This window comes from Antedon bifida, chromosome 4, assembly GCF_963402885.1.
Source record: "Antedon bifida chromosome 4, ecAntBifi1.1, whole genome shotgun sequence".
In the NCBI taxonomy this organism is placed as follows: domain Eukaryota; kingdom Metazoa; phylum Echinodermata; class Crinoidea; order Comatulida; family Antedonidae; genus Antedon; species Antedon bifida.
Window position 1 is genome coordinate 16,428,529 of NC_136229.1, and position 20,867 is coordinate 16,449,395.

The window sequence follows — 20,867 nt, forward strand, 5'->3', positions numbered from 1 at the left end:
GTAAGTACTCATATGAGCAGGATATATCCTAATTGATTTTTTAAATTATCATTTAGAAAAAACACAAGATGTCATATTACGGTTACGGGAACTATAGAGAAGATTCTATTGGTCCAGTTCAATGTGGAAAACCATTGCTCTTAAAGCTTAGATCATTCTACTACAAACATGCTGTTATTAATAAATCTGTACGAACGGAAGCTAGGCATGTATTGGAGAAGATCATAGAAAAGTTTGAAATGTATACAAAAAGTACAAGCGTGAAGTATGAATTTGGTGATTTAATTCGCCAGGGCAGTAGCTTTGAAGGTCTGAGGGTAACTAAGCCTATTGAGTTTGATCTACTTATACCAATATACTGTATGACAGCACAGAAGTTGTTGAGATGGAGGAGGCACCAGGCTACTATTTCATATATAGCAGTGATGATATTTGGCAGAAGTGTATCATAGATGGTATGCTAAGTCCAGTACTAATGAACCGTAGGATGCAAGCAGTGGTAAATGATGCAATTGTATTTATGAAAGCCCAGTTGCCAGGATATGACATTAAAATGCGTGATCAAGGTGCAGCAAAGCGACTTCGTGTAAAACATGGTGATGTCACTATTGATATTGATTTGGTTCCTGCTGTAAAGCTACAAGGAGGAGAATATCTTGTTGCCAAACGTCATCAAAGAGCAGACCATTACCATTCAATGATGCCTCTTGCTGATAATATTTTCAACCATATCTGGAGAATGAGTTACTCTGAACAAGAGAAGGAAGTTATAAATAGAATGATGAATGAAGTTCATCGTGCATGTCTAAAGATTTGGAAGGCGATTGCAGCTTCAGACCAGCATCGTTCACAATTTGGAAAGGTGAAATCATACCATCTCAAAACCTACCTGCTTTACCTAAATAAAAGAAATGAGATATCATGGAAGGAAGACGATCTTGATATTTGGTTCAAAAGACTTATTGGTATTTTAATAGAATTCTTAGAGGATGAAAGTCTGCCTTGTTTCTTTAATACAGATATTAATTTGTTCCAATCTGTCAGTCATAGCACTTTGGACAATTTAAGAAACTGGTTGCGCCGCATAAGCAGATATGATGAAACCCTCATGGCAGTCTTAAACAGGTAAAAACAACTCAATATAGGCATGCTGTACTGGTAATCCAACAGATTTTATAATGAAGAAATTTGCTGTCATTTATTTTTTGTTGGAAATTGAGGATCATCATTTTAAAGATAAGATTTAATGGTGGGAAAATAAAAAAATAACTTTACACTTTATATTTATGAACATCAATAATCACATACAGAATTACTTATAACTGACTTTTTTAGTCCGTCAGTTATAAAAAGTCATAAATAACCATATCATTGAATATTGTACCGATATTCAGCTCAATAGGCTGCAAGTCCCAGGTCATACCCTACATTACAGTTTACCATTGTCTTTTACCATTTACTTTTTAATTTTGTATTTGTTTTATATAGCATACCAGATGATTTAGACTTAGCTGCAACAACTGTAGAAAGTGGTAAGACTTGTTTTTGGCAATTATTCTGATCATGATAGACACTGTACCTAGCTCCAGGATAGTCGTATGGAGAATCATACATGATGTTATATACCCCCAGGGGCACCCAGGGGCACCCAGTGGCGTATCCAGGATTTTGAAGTTGGGGGGGCCGGGAATTGCCAATTTGCCGACAAAATTAGTGTCAATACCTGTACATACACCTGATCAATATATGTTCTAGGATTGCATAGTCATATTGTCTTATATGGGATAACGATGCAAAATTAAAACCAAATTTATCTGTTACTATGTTGTATTAATATTACAATAAAGAAAGAATTACGAAAATCTGACTTGTAGTTTTCGAAATATAGGGTCTAAAACATCGCCGAAAATGATCGTTTTTAGCCACGAAAGAAGTAAAACAATGTGCGGCCTCAGTCGACAATTCTATTAACTACGCCATTTTTGGTTTAAATAATTACATATAATTTTGTTTTTTAGTAATTTATTTTATATATCACCATTGGAAATATCAATAAAACATGTCATTAAATGCTTATAAAATATATAAAGTTGTTTACTTAACGGAATTCGGACAAATTCATTGCTCCAACTTTGTGTAGTAATGATCAGAGAGACGGTATGACTTCATGGTACACGCGCGGGAGAGAAAACATTCCGCTGCGGGTGATTCGCATCCACCAATCAAATCAGCCAGAATCCTAACTTTTTTTTTGTCCCCGGCACCTTTGTTTGCCGACGGACGCGATGATGTGCCGACGGACACCAAATCAGGGGGGGGGGGGGGGGCGGGCTGGATACGCCACTGGGGCACCATAGCTAGACATAACACATGACCACAAGGCATGACAAGTCACTAGAGGTACTAATACTGCATAATGTGAGCAATCATGATAGTGGCTCACAAAAAGAAATGTACCTTTTAAAATTATATAACTCAAAGTTTTTTTTTTTGTAATAATTGTTTGTAAATTTGTCACTGTATACAGTAGCAAGGAAGGATGAACAAGCTAGTGGTGGACTGGGATTTCTTTGTACTGTAGCTCTTGCTGTATGTGGAGCAGCCGTGGGTTTGGCTGCAGTATTTTACTCTCAGAACAAGGTACGGTATGTGGAAAACAAATAATAAATCACTCCAAGAGAGGTGGCAAGTCCCTGATTGTAAACTATTCTTGTATAGCAGTACCATAATTAAACACATAAATCTTTGTAATGTTTTATTCTAAAATTAAAACTTTTACATCAGATCAAGGACCATCTCTTCACCACTCCAAAATTATTCCTTACAAACATAATCAGGCCACTTTACTTTGTGTGTACCAATACGATGCACACCCATCCCACTCATACTTCTACCTAACTATACTTATTTTTGTAATTTAACCAACAGTAATTTTGAATTCAAAGTGAACTCAACAGAGAACATACACAGGCTATATCTATCATTTCAAGGGATACCTATGTATCTCCAATGACTTACCCACAATGGAATAATAGAAGATTCACTTGGTGAATATGGAATTCAAGAAGATTCAACATTGAAGTTTTTGGTTGATAATAGAGTAGTATTATACACATTTTAAAACATGTACAGTTGTGAATGATTTTACTGAATGATTTATTGAAAAAAAATGTTAATGAATAATTACAAAAACACAAATGATATTATGATAATTACTATTTTTAAGAATAATCTAAAACAATGATTTTAATGAAAAAAGATTTTAATGAATAATTATATTGAATTGTAGTGAAATGATACTCTATATTATTACACAACAATAATAAAAATATTCTATATAGTATTATTATATGTAGATGGAGGATTTTTAAAAGCATTCAATCTTGCATATTAATTCTTCTTACATGAAATCTAAAATCATATTATATATTTAAGGTATTTTAATACTTAAAATTGCTTCATACTTTCCTTAAATCTAACAAGAGCAAGAATATAAATGCATTGCTTAAGTTAAATATGCTTTTACACAATTGTTATAGGTAATAAAGTATTTTACACACCTGTTTCTGATTGGTCAGTAGTTAATTATAAATACTTTAAATGGAACAACCCGTTTAGTTTCTCCTACCAGTCGGTGGTAAGTTTGTGTTCTTTGGTTTGGTTTAATCAAATATTTAATTTGGGACTACAATCAGACTAAATAGTCTTATTATAATAGTCTTATTATATTATATTAGCAAGCATCTGTCTTGGTTAAACCCTGTTTTATAAAACACACACAAAGTACAGTACACATAAAAATAAAAAATACTCATGTCAAACACTTTATTTGCAACAGAAACAGAGCAAAAACATATTTCATTTTGTACTTTTTAAATATTCCTACATGCTGTGCATTGAATTCAAAAAGTTAAATATAAATTGAAACCAATAATCTAAAATATCTACACTCATATATACATTTTCAAAATATACAAATCACTGCAATATATAATATAATGTTGTAGTATAAATACATATGTACATAATTTGCATAGAAAAAGGAAAAAATAATGGTAATTTAATATAACTGTGTCTCAATTGTTATTTTTGGCAGTGTGCGTGTGTTTATATTTATATAGCTTATTGCTTGGTAAAAGTATTAAAACCTGAGATAATGGGCAAGTTGGGGAAGCTATCCCAATGCCATTTTTTAAATACCATTCACAGATGGGAACCACTTAATATAAGTTCTTGTAATAAAAAACTTCACATTTTACCATCTCTAAACTTCATAAATAAAAACATTATATAGCTTCATATTCTAAAGTATTGAATCATTTAAGTTTAAAGCCTATAAAATTGATAATTGTTAAAATTTAACAATAAATATTTGTGGAATTCATAAAATTCAAAAAACCTTTCTAAGAAGGATACATCATACTTTTACTTCCCAAACAAATATCTCATTAAAAGCAACGGAGAAGAGGAGCTTGCCAGAGGGGTGAAAGCAACAAGTTGAACAGCATCGTTGTGTCCAATGAAATCTTGGAAACTGCCCTCATGGTAATCCATCAACTTGACCAGTCGCTCTGAAAGAAATTTTAATTCCAAAGGCAATATTTAAATTGATTGGCCAGTAAAATTGTCTGACTGTTATGGTAACAGACCACATCATTTTTTTTTCGAGATTTCCTGATCCACGTATTAGATATTACATAAAGGCCGGTGCACACTATAGCTAGTGGATGAGCCTACTGGCACAAGTAACAATTTGCTCACAGTCTGCGCCGGAGAATTTGTGAGGAATCGGCCATGCGTGCCGCTGAGGAAAATATCTATCGTGTTTAATATACGCATGTCATTTTCCGAACGTGCGCTAATAGCTCATGGCATGTTCTGATTTATTACAATATGGCAGCACGTGCCGTATAGCGTAGTAAGTAATTATCCAATGAGAAAATTTAGTATGCGTCCGATAGAACACGATCACAGTTTGCGGCAAATTTTTTAGTGAGCAAACTGTTACTCGTGCCAGTATGTAGTGGCTAGGCTTAAAAGAAACCTAGGCCTACCTGTTGAGCCTGTAGCTATGACATGTCCAGCAGGAGATACATCCATACTGGTTGGCCAGTGAGTTATAGTAGTGCTACGAGCAGCCTAAAACAACAAAATCATTTATTTTAATTTCATAGTTTTTGCATATAATGATAATATCCTGGATAATACCCTAATGTTGCGAAACCTCTAAGCGATGTACATATTATGGATATGGAAATGCATATGGATTTATGTTACTGTAAGGTATAGAATACCTTCTCATTATGTGGAATACAATATGAGGAAGAAACACAACGGTAGTTTACCTTTTTCTGATTCAAACTGTAGAATTGAATCTGTTTCTGCATACCACAGATCCACAGATGAAAACTGTACCAAACTGGGAGGTAGCAAGTCATACTCATTCTATAGAATTAAGAAAAGAATATGTATTGAATCAGCCTATATATTTTAAAACGTATTTTACTTTACACTATAGGGCGATAATCTTTTGTTGTTTGTGTGGAGTAAAATTACTAAGGAATATTTGGGATTTTGATAATTTAGACAACACAATGTCACATCCTGGTTTCATTGAAATGCAAAAAATATTTAACGCAATTAATGTAAAAATTAATGTTGTTTGTTAACTACAACAAATTATTTGGTGCTGTAGATTTTCATAATGTATGATCACTAGATTTAATTGTTTTATACAATGTATATGTCGGATATTATTAAATATAGCTATACATTACCGTTTCACCCTTATTTATAATGGTTCCATCCGTTGCAAAGACTGGTGCTGGGAAAGATAACCAATCAATCATTTCACATTTATCACTTGACCAATCAGCTGTCCAGACACTGACGCGTCGGTCAGCACTAGCGGCCATCCATAACGAGGGACTTCTAAATCCAATATCATCTGCATCCTGTTACATGAAAAGGAGAACATATGAAAAATAACAACAATAGTACAATAGTGGTAGTGGCACTATTAGCATGGTAACCAGGTTTTTTATGCAAGCATCATAACAAAACGTAAAAGTTTATTACTTATATTGGAACATTACTTACCTTTTTAATGTTGACTTTTATATCAGTGATAGGGGCACCTTTATGGTCATTGATGACCCTCACTGTCATACCAGTGGCTGGACTACTGACTGCAATCAGGCCATCTTGACCACCAGACAAAATTACACGACCTGTTTACATAAAACATGAAATAAAGTCAGAAACCAAATGCTTGGATATTGTATTGTGGTTATTATGACATGACCCTTGACCCTTGAACCCTATCAACTTTGAATTAGAAACAAATGCATACGAATAGATCAACCAGTTTACCCATCTTACCATCTGCTGACATTGCAATAGCAGTGACAGCTACATCATGTGGATGCATCTTAAGAACAAGTTCCACCTTGGTGAGATCAAATACTCTCAGAGTGCCATCACTGTACCCTGCCATCAATTTAGGTAAGGTTGCCTTTTGTGTGCTTTCACATGGCTGATCATTGAAGGTAATGCAGTTACAAGACTGAAATTGAAATCAGTTTTACATCAAGTAATGTACTGATACATTTAAGTCTATGTTCACATGAACGGTGTAAGGCTGGCATGGCAAGTTGTAGATACTTAGATTAAAATCAATGGTTTATTGTACCTGATCTTGTATTTGAAACTGAATTGTCTGTTCCATTTCCGACATTGACCAGACACGAATACTGCCATCTTGTGATGACGTTGCAAACAAATCTTGACAACCAAACGCAATATCTGTGACCTGGTTTAAAAAGATGAATGAGAATCTTAATAATCAAATAAGGTTAAATGTGATTTTATACTTTATCCTCATTTATTGTAAAACACTGTACAACTCAATTGAAAAATGTTTCAAATCAGAGATAAAATAATAATCCATAATCTTTACCTTTTGTGAGTGGGTACTAACAAGTCTAACACATGACCTTTCAACCCAATTGATGTACCAAAGCGTTCCAATATCAGTTCCAACAACTCCAATATCCATAGTGTCGTCAAATGATGCACTTACAATAGCGCCATCTAGAGGAATTTCATCTTCCATCACTAGTCCTTTTCCAGGTGGCCTATTAAAATGGTGTGTAGATAGTAAATAAGCATATAATAATTTTCTGTCTGACCCATATGGCTCTGAAGGCTGGGTGTTACCCTTCAAATACACATAGTTAAAAGCAGGGTTTCACTCTTCCCTGGTTTAAAGTGAATACAAATTTGTCATTACTTCTTTTAGTAGAAAATGTAATGTGAATCTGCAAAATAATTATTTTTTTAAAATCTTACTGATTTGGGAAGTTATTAGCATCAAGTCGCAACTCTCCAACTCCGTAGACTGACCACAAACGCAGATTTCTGGAACAGCCTCCTGTTATAAGGCGACTGCTACCAAACCGACAAACCAACACTCCTGTATAATTATAAGTTAAATGAATGAATATGAAATGTTTGTCTCTCTTTGTATGTAAGGTACAAATAATCTTATTGTAGTCTATAATGAACCTTGTCTTACCTATTTCTGAAGTTTCAGCTTCCCAGTGCATAAAGCAAGTATTGTGACGAGTGTCCCAGGCCGACAAAACTCCTGTACTAGTTCCAACAAACAGCACACTATCACCACCATAGTGCAGACTAGTAAGAGACACGTCACTGTGAACCTATCAAAAATGATTGATTATACTTTATTGAGGTTCAGAAAGGAAGGAATATTGGACCAATCAGAGGAATAGTGGACCCATCAGGAATAATGTTTGACCAATAAAAGGTATACAATATTAGACCAATCAGAGAAATAAGATATTGGACCATCCAAAGGTATAATATATTGGACCAATCAGAAAATATAATATTTGACCAATCAGAGGAATAAAATATAGCACCAATCAGAGGAATAGGATATTGAACCAATCTGAGGAAAACAAAATGAATTAAATAACAAAATTAGTAAAATATAACATAATTATTACTTTTTGTCTTGAAGTTAGTAATTCCTCTGGTATGGTAGCCTCATGTACATTTAAGTTATATCGTTCTTGAGTTTCATCTAAAAGCCAAAACAGCATTGTGCTCTTTTCACCAACTGTTGCAAATTCATTTGTAGCATAAGGATCCCATTGCACAGCATGCACTGGTAACGCTGTTTTTGATGCAGTGATTACGCTGTAGTCCATCATATTCCAGATGACAATTGCACGTTCACGATAGTCACCTGTATAAAACAATTAAATAATATTATAATTGTTCAGATGTTTGCACTACGATGTAATTTTGTACTTTACACTAAGTACATTGAGAAAACAAAACACAAACAAAATTTGCAAGTAGTTCTTGAGTGGGACTGCATTCATATCTCCAGACCACTAAGCTTGCACTGATGGCTAGGGGTTAGATTCGAGCCCAAGTAAGCAGTGGGTACATGAAGCAACATTACATAGACTTCAATGTCATACACAAACGATAGTAATTCTTCTTCATTTCTTTACTTGTGTCATTATGTTATTCTAATGCAGCTAATTCTATTCATCAAATCATTGAATTTACATACCTAGCATCAATTAATCTAAATATACAAAATACTTACCAACTGACAGCAGAAACCTATCATCTCTAGAGAAAGCTAGGCACACTATATCATATTCATGGTAAGAAAGCACCTTCTTGCACACTGCTCCTTGCACATCCCACAGGCATATCTGGCTGCTTGTTAAGCCACTTGCACCAGAAGCTGAGGCTAGCAATTGGCTGTCATTCTGTAAAGCTAGGGTGGAAATCTCGCTAACATCGCCTAGAGATATATAATATAAGAGGTTTATTAAAAAATTCTATTATGGTGATGGCGACAAACATAACTTTCTATGGGAGCATTCAGGCTTAGTTAATTTACCAGCTAAGTTGGCTTATGGACCAATTATTGATAATTTGATGGGTAGGTAACCAACTTAACCGAGTAAATTAATACGCCCTAAATTCTGAACATGCTGTAACATTACCTATCAAATGCCTCTGAGATCCGGTGTTCAAATCCTCTAAGATCACAACACACCCGCTAGTGTATGCGAACAGTCCAGTATCAGCTTGCCAGACCATGTTGACACGCCCATTACCATTGTACCCAATCACAGATTTTAATTTTAAGCCTGCCTGATTGGGAGGAGCTATGTATCTTCGCTAAAATTTAAAGTAAAAACATTAATTTGGTTTATTGTTATATATCAAACAAGGTTCAAACTATTTAGATATGTTCAAGTGATTGCTGATAAATATGTAATAGGATTGTCCAAAAGAAGTGTACTACTGTATTTAATTTCTGCCACCAAAATTACCTGAGCAAGAACAGAATCATTCTCTCTTCGTATAAAGTGCAGATGGTAATTTCTCTATTTTCAAAACAGTGACATCTGGACGTGGTCTTGCATCTTTCACAACATTATTTTTCATCTTTTTCTTCTCTTTACTTTCTAGGCGCACAGGTACCGAATCATCTTCATCTTCTGTAGTTGTTGGGTGTTTTGATATTCTACGATGTTGTTTGAATCTTGAACTATGACCTAGTGTTTCAGGTATTAGATCTTCCTAAAAGGGAAAAATAATCAATAGTAATGTACTTATTTCCTTCAAAATTTAAAATTAATAAATAATATTAATTTATAGTATTTTTTAAAGTTATGTATGTACTCTCACAGGCCTAATAACTATGTTATATTTTCTCTAAGAAATATTTTAAAGTCCTGGAGACATTGCTGGGTAAAATCTCATTTGGAAGTGTTTAAACTTGAACTCACATTTTCTGTTGAAAATTCTTCTTCTGTCCTGCTTTCCAAATCTGCTCCAAACAGAACCTCTACAGACTGTCCAGTGTCACTTTCTTCTATTTAAAAAAAGCACAAAATAAATACAGTAGAAGTCCTTATTTGGAGACTTTCTCACGAAATGATTGAGAGGTAATATATATTTTAACACCTACCAACACCCCTACTTTCCTGAGGCACAAAAGTGTCTCCCTAATAGGAGTTTTACTGTACCATGTAACATTCTGCGAGTTAGTTGATTTGAGAAACATACGATTTCACAATTAGAAATTTAAATTAAAAGCTATATTCAAGATGACAGAATCTAAAAACGTAAAAATTCTTACCAGTATTTTCTATCATGTGCATTGCACTGAAGTCATCCAATTTATCTGGCGTTGTTGGTTTGGGGGCGCCCTTTCTTGGTACTAGACAGTTTCCAAGACTTAGACTTCTTCGTACAGGAAATGAAATACTACCTGTAGTCGGAACAATTCTGATAATACTACAGTATACGATCAAGGTTGGCAGATATTTTGCACTACTTTGAATGTAAATTGTACTTTATATTCAGTCCATTCAATACTCAAGTAATTCTTTGGTGGGACTCGAACACACAAACTCCAGATCACTAGAATGTCAATCATACCTCTAGACCATAGAGGTTATCTTTCAAAACACTATTATTCTTTACTCTAATCAAACACTTTCTGGTAGTCTATTTAATTTCATTCACAAAATTGAAAAAAATATTATTGAATATAAAATTAGAAATAATTTTGTTTACCTGCACCAACACTTTGCGGAAGAAGGTTCTTGGTTGGTGTTCTTCCTCTTTAAAAAAATTATAAATATTTTATAAAATTAAGTATTAACAAAGTGTAGATTTAATATTACTGCCTGAATAGACATTAAAGGTACATACTCTTTAGGTGATGCCTCTCTACCATTACCAAAGAAGTCCCAGACAAAAATAGCTTCACCAACGCTGATAAGTGACAAAGCATCTGGTGAGAACATTAACTTCTTAATATCTTCTGAATGTCCAATAAACACCTGAAAGCAATGCAGTAATAGTTATTGAAAAGTTCACTATAAACTTCAAGTACGGAAGTAAGTGCTACAAGAAACATGCTATCATGTTAGGATTAAATTTCTTGACAATAACTGTGTCATCAAGAATGATTATGACATCATCAAGAATTATTACTGTATGCCATCATCAAGAATGATTATAACATCATCAGGAATTATTACTGTATGCCATCATCAAGAATGATTATAACATCAAGAATGATTATGACATCAAGAATGATTTAATTATAACATCAAGAATTATTACTGTATGCCATCATCAAGAATGATTATAACATCAAGAATGATTACAGTATGCCATCATCAAGAATGATTATGAAATCAAGAATGATTATGACATCAAGAATGATTACAGTATGCCATCATCAAGAATGATTATGACATCAAGAATGATTACAGTATGCCATCATCAAGAATGATTATGACATCAAGAATTATTACAGTATGCCATCATCAAGAATGATTATGACATCAAGAATGATTATGACATCAAGAATGATTACAGTATGCCATCATCAAGAATGATTATGACATCAAGAATGATTACAGTATGCCATCATCAAGAATGATTATGACATCAAGAATGATTACAGTATGCCATCATCAAGAATTATTACTGTATGCCATCATCAAGACTGATTATGACATCATCACGAATGATTATGTCATTAAACATGACGCTCACTTGAAAGTTAATGTCCAATCGCATGTGATAATCCCAGATCTTTATGACCTTGTCACCTGCTGTTGCTAGGTGACGACAATTGGAAATAACATCAATTGAGGAACATCCTGATCTATGGATATGGGAAATCTGAAAGTGAAAAAAAATAAGAATCTCATAATCTTACAAAGAAAGTATAGCTAATAAAATATTTGTTTGGATTAAGAATAAGTAATCAGAGTAACAGCTTGCTCCCATAGGCTGGGTTAATTTTTTAACCAATAAAGTGCGCATTACCAAACAACCAAAGGACCAATCACATCGAAACAATTTGTCTTTCAGGTCAAAGGTTAAAACTTATCACAATTATCCGATAATTATCTGATTTGAATGAGTTAAACCCTGTTTCCACAGGCAGTTTATCGGTTAATTATCGATTATGCTGCGGAAAGTGTAGGTCCAGTGTACACATCCAGCTCATGTGCACTTTAAAGAACCTAGTACATCTTTCGAGACGAGTAGGGGGTTACTCCGGTGTACTAGCACATCACAGTCACTGTATGACACATATAGGTACAACCCAGCAGCACTATAAGCGTACATGCATCAGGTCATATGATGGCGTACATCAACGTTTTGCGCTCATATTTTAACATATTTTATAAAATTAAATGTAAGTAAACTTATCATTTTGACATTATTTTTTTTATTTTTAATTCATCCATACCTCATTCATAAGTCGTCCTGATCTTGAATCGAGTCTCAATAATCTATTGGTAGATGTCACCACTAAAAGCTGACATGCTTTCAATGGTGAAAAATGTACACAAACTGCAGTGTCTATAATGGCTTGGTCTATGTCTGGACCCATTGATGTGATATCTATACGAAGCATCTGTAAAATATTATTTCAATAAGTATTTTAGCATGTAGCATTTCAATTTGTTTGTCACTCTTTCTAGTAATAACAATTTTTGCTTTATACTTTAGTATAAGTATAGGAATTTTAGTTTTAAATTTAAACACTTCAAAATATCTAAAATAAAAGAGAGAAAGTTTGTACAGTTGTCCATCATACAATTTTTTGCTATTGAATGAGCAAAATTACTAACCTCATCTAATGATTTACCAACAGTAACAGTAAATTCAGAGGGACCAACATACGCAACATATTTGCTATCCTCACTGACAGAAAGCACGTCTGGGCCATAATGGTTGCCTTTAGCAACAGCATTGCCTAGCAACCTCATCACTTGGTAGCCCTCATGTGAGGCATCATAGAGGCGATAGAGCCCATGGAATAACAACTGTAGAGATACATGGCATTTGGAGAGTACACAAGACCAGTCACCTTACCACGATGCTCCCTGAAATGAAAACAAATAGGTTTGCATAGGTACAACATTCATTTCAATTTTTATTTCAAAATGTTACTTACATTTATATCTTGTTAAATTACATTCACTATTTCGAAAAATTAATTTGATAAATTCAGAATGACTTTTAATCAACTTGAAAATAATTGGGCAGAGGGCACAAAACCCATCAATTACTGGATGAATGTTATACCGAAGATGGCACATGCCAGAAAGTTTTTGAGAAGTCCCCTTTATATTGCATACAATGTAACTCACCTGTACTCAGCTACAAGACTGGTAGAAGCAATGTTAAACACCCTGACACACCCACTGTCAAACCCACAGGCAAAGCAATGAAGGCTAGGGTGATATTTTATTGCACAAGGACACTCCTGAGGTGTGCTGAAATCATAAAGCTATAAAAGAAAATATTATTAACATGGTGCATGCTTTAACATAATCTTAGCGAGAGTATAACATTTCATATTTTATTGAAGTGTTAAATTCACTATTTGAGGTTTAGGTTTTACTCATAAAGCGTGGTTCCTACTAGAGAGGTAACACAAGAACGTAAGCACAACATAAATGATTCGACCAATCGCAAATGATAGATTGTTCGACCTGTTGCGACTCGCTTGTGTCTAATCAAGATTTAGAGTTTGTTATAAAGGGTCATCAACTGCACTACCCCCTAGAATCAATAGCATAAAAGATATAGAAACGATTCGGATAACAGAAAACAGACAGGACTGGAGAAAATCAATCCGAGATATAAGCAAAGCAGCCGAGGCGGGAAAGTCATCAAACTATCTGGCTGACCGGCAATAAAGTAAAGTAAGTAAGTAGTATGAAGGGTCAGATCTTGGGAAATTAGACTACTATTAAATTTTGATTTAAAGCCCCCGAATTGTATTACATACCATAAAGATGATTAAAGCTCGGTTCCCACTAGGACGCAATGCAAGGACGTAGACACAATGCAAACGAGTTGACATCACTTTGCGTTGCGTTCCGTCCTTGCGTTGCGTTACGGCCTTGTGGGAACCAAGCTATAGTGAGAGAGGTTGTAATTTATGTTATCTAGTTGTAAGAAATGTTTTAAAAAATCTTTTGTTGACTTGAATAACGATGATCGACATTGCAATTTCCAATGAATAGCTAATTAGATAATGGAATTAAGGGTAAATGTCCTAGCTGAGAATGAACGCACCTGTTGCAATGTCTGCACATCCCATACACGAATGGTATGGTCATGTGATACAGTGGCTATGTTCCGACGCAAAGGGTCAAAGGCAAAACTCAACACCTGATCCGTGTGTGATCGCATGAGAGTTGTATAACTACGTGTTGATACATCAAGTACACCAATGTTGCCGGTAGCCGTCCCGGCTAAAATGCGTAAACCGTTACTTGATATTGATACAACGGTTACTGGTCCCTCATGTTCTGTGACAAAATAGAATATACAGTATATTTTATAACAGGATATAAAACATTTTCTCATATTACATAATTTAATTGCATTTTATATAGTGTTGTGTTATATGCGATATGAAATAGTTTCCATTGCTTATACTAAATTTAGGAATTGATACTACTGTTAACTTTCCCAATACAGGACACGATTAGATGAGCCAAATTGTTGGTTTTCCAGAAATTCTGGTATTTCAATGTGCACCTTTTTAGACCTCAAGGTTTTAAACAAGTTTCTAATTTTCAGAGATTCCGGTATTGGGAGAGTTGACTGTATACTATTTTTTTCACATACCTGCTTCAAGATACACACTAGAGAAGTCCAATGGCCACAGGCGTAGCATACCATCATCAGATCCAGTTGCACAGAATGTATCATTTACATACATACAGTTTAAAGGTATTCCTGATCCTGGAAAATGTCATGAAAAGGTGTAACAATTCAATCTATGTGTTTATATACTGCAAATGAATAACTTGTCATAAATAAAAAATACATATCATTGGTTGATGTTTTTAAAGAATGTCATGAAGTTACTATATTCATAGAATATGTTCCAGAATCTGTGTACCCTAACATATAGTGCAGTACCAGATTTTTCCGGATGGAATTTTCTCTCATATCATACAATCTATGACAATGGATAAAGATTAATTTGATTCATATTTTTCATTCCATTGCTAAAAATAACAAACCTGAACGAAAGGTGCTCTTGTCTTCTTTAGATTTTACAACTGGAAGAAGTCGATGAACGTGAGCTACTGAAACTCTTGCGTGATCTATCTCAAATATGTGGCCAGACCTTGTGCATGCTAAACTGTTTAACAAAACAACAATGTATGATGTATTTTTGTGAGGGTTCCTAATGATCAGCTTCGGCTGGATGGACCACCCTCATAAAATATTATTGAAATAAATAAATAAATCTTCTTTACCAAAAAATGGGGAAAGAAATTAAATTTCGTTTGCGATTTTGGTAGCTTACATTTTGAATTGATAATATGATTGTTCACAATGAAAGGATACCTATTGATATTGTGTTTAGGACATCATGCCACAGAATAGTGTGAAGCTGATTGGTCAATCAGACAGTAGGCTAGCTACAAGGAAAGTGCCGAACAATGATGTGAAAATTGAAAAATGTTTGCTGTTTTTGTTTCTCGAAGAAGAAACATTAACTCACATTAACCTGTCTGCTGGATCGCGACTTGGATGATGGGTAGTTTCAAAACATATATCAGTGAACTCGGCAACATTGTAATCACCAAGGCTGACCGGTGCGGATCGCAACTGTCCATTCCTTACACGCCATAAACGAACATTGTCTCGTCCACATGTTGCTAGTCTTTAAAGAAAATAGTAGTAGTGAGTCATCGTAAAAAGCTTTATTTAACATACAGTATATATTAGCATTATATCAGACTACATTAAATTAAAAATGATATTAAAAATTGGTACAAATTGTACACACAACATAGGCATAAGTTTATTACTTCAATGGCCGTGTTTCCGAAGCCATAACAAAAATGATTAATTTTTAACCAATCAGATAATCTATAAAAAATCAAGTGCACATGATCAATCATTACCAACACAATTTGTCCTACATGTCAAAAGTTAAATATTATCGTATTTATCAGATAAGTATCTGATTTGAATGAAATAATTATCGGTTAAATTTTCTCAAGTAGAATCGGTTAAAACCCGGTTTCCACAGGAACTTTCATCGGTTAATTATCTTGAAACCTTCAGGACAAGTTTTTTATGTAAAGCACCATCTTTGCTTAATGCACTACCCATCGAAATTCGAAACTCAACATCATTTAATATTTTTTTTTAATATCTCCTAAATATGCTATGGCTAGGCATTGTCCCTGAGGGTTTCGAAATGTTCATACATATATATATTTATTGGTCTATTTTTTTCTCTTTTTGTTATTCTTTTCGTTTTTTCGTATTTGTATCGTTCCCATTTTTTTTTTAAGTGTTGAGGGCCTCGGCTGTTTTGAGTCATCCTGATTAAACAAAGTTTAATAAAAAAAATAAATCTTTCAATGAAAATGCCTATAATAACTAAGCAATACTTACCTCATATCATCAAAGGGTGCAATTCTTACTCTCACAATATCAACATCTGTATGAGCTTTAGCAAGGACTTCAACATCTCCACTACGTTTTACTTTTGAGGTGTTCCACACAACAATCATCTAAAATAATACACAGTTATATTTTACCAAGTGACTAGGACTTAAAATTTGCAAAAAAAAGTAAAGGGTGGGATCAAAACCATATATAATATTAATAAAAAATAAAAACAAATTTGTCAGTATTATAAAGTAATTAAGAAATATGTACAAAATAAATAATTACAAACATTCAGTAAATAATAAATGTATACAATTGAAATTTCTTATTTTTATTCTTATTGTACTTCGTTTAAGTTATTCATTAAAATCCATTTTCTTTATCAGGTTCTGCTATTATATAGAATACTTGAATGTCTTGCTATGGAAGACATCTTGAATTTCTGACAAAAAAACCCGCAGTAAGCACACAGTAAGCCGTAAAAAAATAACGTAACTAAAAAAATACCAGTGTTTCAAAAGATCTATTTATTTAAAAAATCGTAACTCCAGAACATACGAGAAACAAATGACACGGATACTACCATATTTGATTAATATTTTTACTTAATCTACACGTAACGATCAAATAATAGTTTTCTCATCGCAACTTGTACAAAGTAATTTAAAAACTACAACAATTTTTCAATAAACATATACATTGTACATTTCTATCCTAACAAATTTTTCAAAACTTTTTATTATTTAAAAGTCGAAAAAAAGTCACATTGACTTCTTCATCAGTACTTCTATGAATGGATGATTAGTTGGGAACATGAACGCTAGTTGATCATACCCAGTACCGTTTTGATCGTGCGATCATTCGGGAAACCACCTCATGACGTATACATTATTTTAATTAAGTAACATACACTATCAAACTTTATGTGACAACAAAATGTGATGTATGGACACAATAATGTCATATCCCTGCCATATTTGAGCACATCACACTTTTTTTGTCAAACTAGTTTGGTAGTGGAGACAGAGCTTAAGTCATTGTTTATACAAAAACACAACAGTAATCGGAGTTGTGGAATACCTACTTATGATTATGATTAAATACACTGTTTGACAAATTTTAAAATAAAGCGTTTGATTTATAAAATCAATTTTTTTATTTGTTTTCTCAGAAAATATTATTCTATAAAATGTGTAATTCACCCTTAATTTATTTTTTCCTTTATTACTTATTCAAAAAAGTAAATTTATTAAATAAAAGATAATTTTACATATTTTTACACTAGCTGAAAAAGATGAAGTACTAAATATAGATTTTTTTGTCCAAAGGTAAATACTGTTTGCAAAAGACGATGTCTCCAACTATTGTCATTTTCAACTTCAATAATTAAATATTTTAATGTTACTGCCATTACAATTAGCTACAGCAATTCTACGTGGGTGATGTGAAATGATACATAACTGATGTGGATCCTCAATTCCATCTTCTTTCTGATCAATTCTTTTGATAAAATGTCCATCACTACTGAATAGTTGTAGTTTGTGTCTACTTGCTACAATGATGTTATCATCCTCATCAACTACAACTCCACGTGGATACATCACCTTACCATCTTCATCACCTTCATTGATGAGTACTTTAAATGACTTATCTTCACTATCATATAATACAATTTGATTATTTCCATAATCTGCTACAAGCACTTTCCCAGTTTTTGTAAGTGTTACATCAGAGTATATACTGCATCCTCTTTGTGATCTTATCTTCATCAGTTCCTTACCACTATTAATGTCAAACATGAACATAAAATTAGTGTCCAGATTTACTACATAAATAACATTTGTTGCCTCATCTATGTGAATCCCGCGTGCTTTTGTCAATACACCTTCACCAATGGATTTGATCACATGACCATTCATATCGCATACTTTAATGCAGCTTCTACCACTCAATGCTATGTTGTCATTCTTCATTCTGTACATTCTGTAAACTCCCACATCTTCTGGTAGTGTAATCTTGCTTATGAATTCTCCTGATTGTTTGTACTTGTGAATTTCATTTCTGCAATATGAAACCAGCAGGCTATCATCATCACACTTTACTACTCCTGTAGGTTTCCAGACAACGTTAATTTCATTTTGATCTATGTTGATAGTATGTGGTGATTGTTTGATTGGTTTCCCATTGAAATACACATTTAATGTACAGATTCCTGGATTCTTGCATACTCCTCTTATAACATAATCATTGTTACCTTCTTCAACAAGACCATTAGTGGTTTCTCCTGTTGGTTGTGTCCATGTTGCTTTCAGTTGACTTAAACCAACTTTATGTGTTATGCTAATTCTGGCAACAATTGGTTGACCTTTGGTCACACATTGAGGACCTTTTAAAATAAGATCATCAGCTGTAATGGTGATAACATATCCAATATCACATTGTTTCAACAGATCAATTTGATTGTTGTTACCAAAGAAGTAAATTTGTCCACTGTCTTTTTGCTTGATTTCATCTGAATCATTAATGTGATCCTTCAGTGTATTCAATGCAATCTCACTTGACATCATAGCAGTTGCTGGTTCACTCTTCAGTGATTGATTAAGGAAACTCACATTTGTATTTAAATCGGAAGTGATTGTTCTTAATTCTTTCAGTTGCATGTCATTTATTTTCTTTTCATTTGTGTATTTTTCATCAACTTTCATTTTCATTTTGTCTGTTTTTTCCTTCATTATTTTTACCATTTCTTCAAACTGCTCATTGATACTTTTCAAACTTGCATTTTTACTTTCTTCTAATTTCATAGCATTTTCTGTTACTACGCTGATTCTATTTTCAAGTTTTTCAAGGCGCTCATGGGCAGTGTTCTTTAATTTGTCAGAAGTTCCCTTAAATATTTTGAATGCTGAGACAATGTCAATTGGTTCATGGTTTGCACCCTTTGCATGGTCCACTATTGCACATTGTATGCATATTGGTACTTTGCATTTTGTACAATACAACTCCAGTGGTTTTTTATGAGTGGAACATGATGGTGGATGTAAATTAGTAAATTGTTGTGGTGTCATTGATTGCACTTCTTCTGCAGCAAGTAGCATATGACTTGCTGATATTGGCAACATTTTGTGATGTTTACTACATGTGGAACACAAGTAATGTCTGCATTCCTTACAGTAGTATGTCACCTGTTCTGTTGCTCCACAAACACATTTCACTTGATCTTTCTTCTTAAATTGCTCAGTAATTTCCAATAGGTTATTAACAAACGTATTTGGTGGAAGCTTTTCAAGCCCGCCATCAGGAATGGGATGCAGTTTGCGACAAATTGGGCATGACAGCTTTCCATGATTTGATTTTACCCAGTTTTCAAGACATGCTAAACAGAAGCTGTGGAGGCAGGAAAGTGATCTTGGATTACACAGTGTTTCACTGCATATGCTGCATTCTAACAGCTTCTCATCTATGTTTTCAAGAAGACTTAAATCTCTACCAGTAGCCATTATGAAAGCTGAAATGACAATTAAGAATGTTTATAAATATGACGTCTGGGTGGGAGTTTCAAGGATTAGCTCTTTTAAAATGTCATACAAAAATTTAAGGAAGTATTTTTCCCTTATTTTTCTGCCTCTGTGTATAATCATGAAGCACGTAACTACTACAAGCAATAGGAAATAAAGCTCCAGGTGTATGGTACGTTATTATACTTTAATTTTTATGTAAATAATAATGTTAACACTAACCATTATATGTTAACTATTAGAGGTAGATCTAGGTGAGGCTGAGACAACATTCGAAGAGTATCCTTACCTTATGAAGAATGATTAACTCCTTTGATAAATCTTTATCTGCTTGGTGCTGATGTGGCCGTTGTCAAATGCAAAGTAAGAAGTTAAGTTTGGTCATGTGACCATTGTGTGCTCACACTATGTTAAGATACAAAGCATTGCTTTTGTATTTGTTCTATAGACCTTGAAATGTATTACCTTTGAGCTCAAATGAATATGAATTTAATAATAGCAGTTTGGATTTTCCCCTAAAAAACCAAAGCATCAATACTTCTCTCTATCTGAGGCTAGTGTGACGTTAAGTACTTCCTGTTAAACAACAATAAAGTACTTTAAAGGAAATGTATACACAGACTTCCCAATAATTATCTCACTTCTCCGCCTGCTTATGGTGCAAATGTGTTGTGATTGTTTTGAACATGAAAAAAAAACATCCTGATAAAATGTATACATTTATTATTCAGGCTCTACTACTAGGACCTAGTTTGTTAACTAATTTATAGTTGCACATCACCTCACTGAATATCAGCAGATATACAGTAGTATCCAGATCAC

The 20,867-nt window shown here is 33.7% G+C and overlaps 2 protein-coding genes and 1 pseudogene across 3 annotated transcripts in view; 1 reads left to right on the plus strand and 2 right to left on the minus strand.

Moving 5' to 3' along the window:
* Window positions 1-68: 68 nt before the first annotated feature.
* LOC144839211 (cyclic GMP-AMP synthase-like receptor) lies at window positions 69-2,898 on the plus strand. The gene is made up of 5 exons (XM_078694525.1): window positions 69-265; window positions 370-1,125; window positions 1,489-1,532; window positions 2,528-2,640; window positions 2,785-2,898. Exons 1-5 carry the CDS (start codon window positions 69-71, stop codon window positions 2,896-2,898), a joined length of 1,224 nt encoding a protein of 407 aa, XP_078550651.1.
* A 468-nt stretch (window positions 2,899-3,366) lies between these two features.
* LOC144839212 (WD repeat-containing protein 90-like) overlaps window positions 3,367-20,867 on the minus strand; it is a 35,312-nt pseudogene continuing 17,811 nt past the window's right edge. The window contains exons 13-40 of the transcript XR_013611736.1: window positions 16,531-16,649; window positions 15,626-15,787; window positions 15,138-15,259; window positions 14,737-14,853; window positions 14,179-14,414; window positions 13,245-13,384; window positions 12,723-12,977; window positions 12,338-12,505; window positions 11,632-11,760; window positions 10,777-10,907; window positions 10,639-10,685; window positions 10,199-10,330; window positions 9,846-9,931; window positions 9,538-9,636; window positions 9,387-9,440; window positions 9,054-9,231; window positions 8,645-8,848; window positions 8,031-8,272; window positions 7,577-7,721; window positions 7,351-7,474; window positions 6,959-7,136; window positions 6,692-6,811; window positions 6,382-6,565; window positions 6,100-6,230; window positions 5,778-5,954; window positions 5,346-5,445; window positions 5,055-5,139; window positions 3,367-4,571 (exon numbers count right to left, since the gene is read on the minus strand). The product of XR_013611736.1 is annotated as a WD repeat-containing protein 90-like (transcript). The remainder of the gene's footprint in view (window positions 4,572-5,054; window positions 5,140-5,345; window positions 5,446-5,777; window positions 5,955-6,099; window positions 6,231-6,381; window positions 6,566-6,691; window positions 6,812-6,958; window positions 7,137-7,350; window positions 7,475-7,576; window positions 7,722-8,030; window positions 8,273-8,644; window positions 8,849-9,053; window positions 9,232-9,386; window positions 9,441-9,537; window positions 9,637-9,845; window positions 9,932-10,198; window positions 10,331-10,638; window positions 10,686-10,776; window positions 10,908-11,631; window positions 11,761-12,337; window positions 12,506-12,722; window positions 12,978-13,244; window positions 13,385-14,178; window positions 14,415-14,736; window positions 14,854-15,137; window positions 15,260-15,625; window positions 15,788-16,530; window positions 16,650-20,867) is intronic.
* Window positions 17,866-20,495, minus strand: LOC144840582 (tripartite motif-containing protein 2-like). Its single transcript, XM_078696446.1, has 2 exons — window positions 20,335-20,495; window positions 17,866-20,035 (listed from the first exon to the last, which is right to left on the minus strand). The coding sequence occupies exon 2, from the start codon at window positions 20,025-20,027 to the stop codon at window positions 17,907-17,909; it is 2,121 nt and encodes a 706-aa protein (XP_078552572.1). The 5' UTR covers window positions 20,028-20,035; window positions 20,335-20,495; the 3' UTR covers window positions 17,866-17,906.